The sequence below is a fragment of the Furipterus horrens genome, unplaced genomic scaffold, assembly GCF_987537825.1.
Source record: "Furipterus horrens unplaced genomic scaffold, mFurHor1.1.pri manual_scaffold_13, whole genome shotgun sequence".
In the NCBI taxonomy this organism is placed as follows: domain Eukaryota; kingdom Metazoa; phylum Chordata; class Mammalia; order Chiroptera; family Furipteridae; genus Furipterus; species Furipterus horrens.
This window is the reverse complement of record NW_028327183.1, coordinates 31,532,221-31,538,220: the sequence shown is the minus strand read 5'-3', so window position 1 is coordinate 31,538,220 and position 6,000 is coordinate 31,532,221. Positions and strand designations below refer to the sequence as shown.

Sequence of the window (6,000 nt, the reverse complement as noted above, 5' to 3'; positions counted from 1 at the left end):
GGCCCTGGTGGCGCGTTCGGAGCCACAGCTACAGTATGATGAAACCACGTGTGGCCGACTGATCTTAAGGGATGAGCGGTGCAGGTCACAGGATTGCACCCACGCGAGGCTGGGAGGCGGGGCCTGGTGTGCCGGCTGAGCGGTGCCTGCGGCTAGCTGAGCCGGGCTTGACTCAGGCAAGTTTTTAAAAAAAGGAGACTTCGCGGGGCCTGGAGACTGGCTGGGGCAGGCCTGACGCTTGGGGCGGGGCCAGGGCGGGGCCCGGGGGTGGGCGGGGTCTGGGGTTTACAAAAGCCGAGGAAACGCAGAAGGAGGGTCTTGTTGGGCGCGCACCTCGTGTCTGAAGCGCGCCGCGGCAGCATGGCGGGCGCGGGCCCGAAGCGGCGCGCGTCGGCGGCCCCTGCGGCTGCCGAGGAGGAGGTGCAGGCACGAGAACAGATGCTGGCGGCGGGGCGCACAGAAGGCACTGACGGCGCGCAGAGCGAGGGTGTGACCCTGCAGCGCAACATCACGCTGCTCAACGGCGTGGCCATCATCGTGGGCACCATCATCGGCTCGGGCATCTTCGTGACACCTACCGGTGTGCTTAAGGAGGCGGGCTCACCCGGACTGTCGCTGGTGGTGTGGGCCGTGTGTGGTGTCTTCTCTATCGTGGGCGCCCTCTGCTACGCGGAACTGGGCACCACCATCTCCAAATCAGGCGGTGACTATGCCTACATGCTCGAGGTCTACGGCTCGCTGCCCGCCTTCCTCAAGCTCTGGATCGAGCTGCTTATCATCCGGCCCTCCTCGCAGTACATCGTGGCGCTAGTCTTTGCCACCTACCTGCTCAAGCCGGTCTTCCCTACTTGCCCGGTGCCCGAGGAGGCAGCTAAGCTCGTGGCCTGCCTCTGCGTGCGTGAGTATCGGCACGGGGCCCGGCCTGGGTGGCGGGAGGTGGAGGGATGGGGAGATCAGATCCCCGGGCCATCCCCCATCCCCAGACCATCCCGGAACCCGCCGCCGTCTTCGTATCTTGTCCATCTCCGCACCAGGGCTATTTTGAATCCCCAGGCCACTCCGCATGCGGTTCTAGGCTTAGGTCTCTGGTCCCAGAACCCACATGCGGTCATTCATTTATTCATTCATTCACATATCACATAGGAAAATCTGCAGCGACACAACAGGGTTCCTGTCCCTCAGCTTCTCGTGGGTGTTCCTGCGGTCCGTTAGAGCTGAGCAATATCCCTTTTCTTTGGCAAGGCACCCACGTGGGGTGAAACTTGAATTTCCTGTTTGAGGTCCCCAAAATTTTTGAGATTTTGAGGTGTGGGAACCTGGGTGTGGCCCACCCAGGATAAGAGGAAAACACCTTATATACTTGCCCAGAGCAGGGCAAGGGCCTGTTCCAGGAACAAGCACATCTGGGGCGTAGGGAAGGGGTCAGCCAGTCTCTGAGGGGAGTTACAGGAAGTAATCTTTGTTTTGTCCTGAATATAGCATGAAGGCCCAGCAGCAGTCAGGCTGAGTTTCCCTTCTCTGCAATGGGTTTCTCCTCCAAACTACAGTGTTAGTATGTTGATGGGCATGGACCTGGTATGTTCTTCACCTAAGAGTGAATTAGACCTACTGGGGGAGATTGCTGCTCTGCGAAACAGTTTTCTTGTGGGATTTCAGGGAAAAAGTCATTTGTACCAAATGCCATGTGATTTTCTTTTTGGCTGTGGGCAGTTTTCCCGCCTACCCCTTGGGCAGCCTTTAGGGAGACTTGCAAGAGAGAAGTGTCCTCCTGTGAACCAAGTGTTGCTGGTTCGATTTCCAGTCAGGGCACATGACTAGGTTGCACATCAGGTCCCCAATTGGGGGCGCGAGTGAGAGGCAACCACACAGTGATGTTTCTCTCCTTTCCCCTCTAAAAAAATAAATAAATAAACAAACAAATTAATTAATTAATTTTAAAAAAAGATAGAAGCGTCCTGCTTTCAGAGCTGCCACCTAATTTGAAGATTTGCCCAATTATGCGTTTAAGTACAGAAATAGCAGGGTACATTCATAGTTTCAGGTCCTAGCCATGAAACTCAGATACTGTGTAGTTACCTGAGGTGTGGCTCCTGCCTGGCCCTGCCTGCTGGCTCTGTTGGGCTTGTGGAGCATGTGGACCTAGCTTTCTGAATCAGTCTCACTATGCAATGGGGGCAGGTGTTTTATTTATTTATTTATTTATAAAATATATTTATCCTTTGGAGAGAGGGAGAGGGAGGGAGAAAGAGAGGGAGAGAAACATCAATCGGTTGCCTTCTCACACGCTTCTCGACCGGGACCAAACACGCAACCTAGGAATGTGCCCTGACCAGGATTCAACCAGTGACCCTTCGCTTTGCAGTAAGCCGCTTAATTAACTGAGCCACACCAATCAGGACTGGGGGCAGATGTTTTAGATCTCTAAGGCATGCTCCAGAAAGTGGCATATCCAGGAGGCAGAACTCCACACAGCTGTTTGGCTGCTGAAATCACTTTCCTGAGACCCTGACAGGCAGTCATGCCAGGAGAAGGGACAGTATTTGCCTTTCGTGGGGGATCTCAGTGATGTGAATTTCAGCTTTTAAAACTTTGGTCCAGTAACCTACATGGCATCCATCAGGGAGTTCAAGTTTTTGAACATTAGCTTCCCATTCTCCTGGGTGTTGCCGTTCATAATAAACTAGCCAATATTTCTCTGCTGTAAAAAACAAACAAACACCTTTGGTCCAAAGCTAGGAAAAGTAGTTGATGTGCCTGAGAATAGGAAAACCTCTGGCTTCTGGTGGGCTTTCACATGAGGGTTTTATGGGATGATGCATTGGACTGACTGAGGAAAAGTGCCTCTAAAGGCAAAACGACTTTGTTGGGTTGTTTTGGCATTAGGAGAATTTTAATTGCCCAATTTTCATCATTGCGAGATACGATATAATGTTTGAGCCCAGTGTGTAATGAAATAGGTAATATCTTTAAAGGACCTCCTCTCTAGTCTTTAAAATGGATCCCTTACTTTTTTAAACTTTTGGGTTTACATAGGTAAATCCTCAGATAGATTCTAGAGGGCCGCAGTGGATACACTGTAGGTCACTTCTGGTATTGCCCACCCTGTTGTGCTGGTCATGCCAATAGCACCGCTTTTGGTAGGGGTGAAGGTGGCATTTCCACATGTTGGATCGATTTCATAGCTCTCCTTTGAACCACCTGTGTGAATGTGTGATACACATGCATGTATGTGTGTGACTTTTTCTGATGGAAAGAGGATTTTCAGTAACACAGAGGGATGTGCCCGTCTGCAAGAGCAAGCACTAGTCTAGAGCCTCACTGGGTCTGGAGAGGGCCATGGGCTTGTCCAAGGCTGGCGGGCCTCAGCCGGCTGGGCTGGCGTGGCTGCTCTCATCCAGCACAGTGAAAGGTGGTGGTTGTCCAAGGAGCGGACTTCTGAGAAGGCTGTGAAGGTTTTCACAGAAAAGCCACAGAAAGTTCCCAAGTGTTCTTTAATTATTGTACCAAGCCAGGTTCTAGAATTTTTCCTTGAGAAGAGAAAGGGTGCTCTGCACCTCTTTCTACCTGGAGCCCATCCCTGCAGGCATGTGCCCCAGGGTGGCTTTCAGCCCAGGGGCTTCAGGAAAGGGCCGCTCTTGCCAGCAGTGTGTTCTGAAGCACAGTTCTCATTTTGCTGGTTGATCTTTTCAGTCCCCTGGGCACATCCCACAACAGTTTCTTAATGCTTGTTAAAAAGTTATGCTGTGAGCCCTGGCTGGTGTGGCTCAGTGGATTGAGTGCCAGCCTGTGAACCAAAGATTGCTGGTTCAATTCCTAGTCAGGGCACATGCCTGGGTTGTGGGGCCAGGTCCTGGGTAGGGGTGATGTGAGAGGCAACCACACATTGATGTTTCTCTTCCTCTCATTCTTTCTCCCTTCATCTCTCTCTGAAAATAAATAAAGTCTTTTAAAAAAATTGTGCTGTGAGCCCTGGCTGGGTTGCTTAGTTGGTTGGAGCGTCATCCCATGCACTAAAAGGTGCCTGGTTCGATCCCCAATGAGGGCACATCCGGGAGGCAATAGATGTTTCTCTCTCTTTCTCCCTCTCCCTCCCTCTCCCTCCCCTACTCTTTCCCCCTCTCCACCCCCCTCCCTCCCTCCTTTCCTCTCCCTCTAAAATCAATAAATACATTCTCAAGTGAGGATTTTAAAAAGTCAGTTTCAGATCTAAAAACTTACAATTCTATAATTAACCAAGTCTGTAAAACTCTTAAAAATAACTGCTTGAAATGGCTTTGGTGCTTAGAATCATTCTAGGGACAGTGTAAGTGGGGAAAAAGAATCATTTTTCTTGTAGGTCTGACAGAAATGATGACATGGGCCCACTCATAGCATGGCTCTGGTGTTTTCATCTTTTTAATGAGTCAGAAAGGTGAAAAGCTGGCTCGTCACTTTTCCTGGTGGCCATCTGGAATTTGATTTATGGCTAGGTTTACATGGATTATTTATTGCTTAATGAAAACTTGCTAGTAGTTGCTGAAATCAGTTTATCCTTCCTTCCAGGGCCCCTTTCTCTGTAAAATGTCTGGAGAGGACCCTGCTGGGGGCCTGGGCTGGGGGCACAGACGAGGGCCGCCCAGGGCAATGTCTTCCATGTGAGAGCAGCTATGGTTCAGAAACAGCTGTGGCCTCAGTGGTCCTTTATCTCAAGGGAGAAGCTCTCAGAAGGGATCTGAGTGGGTCCACCTCTCACTTTGTTGAGCTGTGGCAAAGACTTGGGGCCTGTCTAAGTCATGGTCACTTCTACCCAGGACGTGTAGGTGTCAGGGAAGTGGCAGCAGCAGATCGTTGAGTGACCGCCATCCTCTTTCCCCATCCTGGTTGGGTGGAGGGTAGGACTGGATACGCATGGCGTAGGAGTGGGGGGATCCTTAGCTGTTGTTCTTTTGGGGTCCCATGACCTGAAATACTTTCCACCTAGTGCCAGGTAAAGAGCCTTCCCTGTGCACCTGGGAAGACCTGGGTTCTGTTTTGAGAAATTCACTGGGACCTCTAAGCCTCAGTTTACATGTATATGAAATGGGAATTTGACACAGCCCTGCCTGGGCGTTCGTGGGGACTCTAGGCCATGGTGGACTTAATGATGGCACATAGGGGCCCAGTCACACGGTGGCTGTGACTTACTCTTCACACGGCCCTCTGTCTGATATTTACTTGTAACATCTCCAGCTGCCCTAGAACTTGCTCTATTTTGGCTTAAAGAGAAGGAAGAAGAGAGAGGGTGGAGAGAGGAGGGAAAAAGCCAGAGGTTGGTGCCAGTGTGTCCGGCTGGAGTCTGAGTGGGCATATGAGATGCCCGTCGCACATGTGTCAGCCCCGCTCGCCTCGGGGCGGTGCTAGTGGTGGGGGCTGGGGGCGGTGCCGGCCTGCTGTCAGCTCCTCGGGCATAGATGAGGTGTGGGTTTGGTGTCTGAGCCGTAGCCACTAACTTGCAGATAAGTTGGTCACTTGGGGTGATAACCAGAGGGGGAAGGAGAGACCATAACAGCACTCCCCAATCCCTAAGTCCTCTAGCCACCTGGCCCATTTCCATCAGCGCCAGGCAGTGATCCCACTTCTGGGGGGTGTGGGTTCCCAAACAATGTGTCCACCACTGTGTCCTCATGACTCCAGTCAGACCTGTCACAGTGAGGCCTGGTTCCAGGTGTCAGGCGGCTTGCCAGCCACCAGGGCTGAGCCCCATGATACATAAAGCAAAGGCTTCTGGGTGTTTCCAAGGAGCTGGCAAACCCAGAATCACAAACTGAGCTCAATGCAGACAATGCCCCAGTAATTAGCACTGAAGTCCAACTTGCCTGCCAGACATGAAAGTGGTTCAGCCGCTAGAAGGAGTCAGGCCAAGTCATGGGACTGGGGCTGAATCCTATCTGGTCCTTCACAGAGGCATTTGACCCTCCCCCACTCCTACCCCCTCAGGAGGTGGTGGATGCAGGCAAAGAGTTCTAACCCTTTTCCCCTGGG

The 6,000-nt window shown here is 52.0% G+C and overlaps 1 protein-coding gene across 1 annotated transcript in view; it reads left to right on the top strand.

Annotated features, from left to right (window-relative positions):
• Positions 1-331: 331 nt before the first annotated feature.
• The window catches only part of SLC7A5 (solute carrier family 7 member 5), a 35,763-nt gene continuing 30,094 nt past the window's right edge, over positions 332-6,000 (top strand). The window contains exon 1 of the mRNA XM_090260032.1: positions 332-898. Coding sequence (XP_090116158.1) covers positions 361-898 — 538 coding nt within the window. The 5' untranslated portion in view covers positions 332-360. The remainder of the gene's footprint in view (positions 899-6,000) is intronic.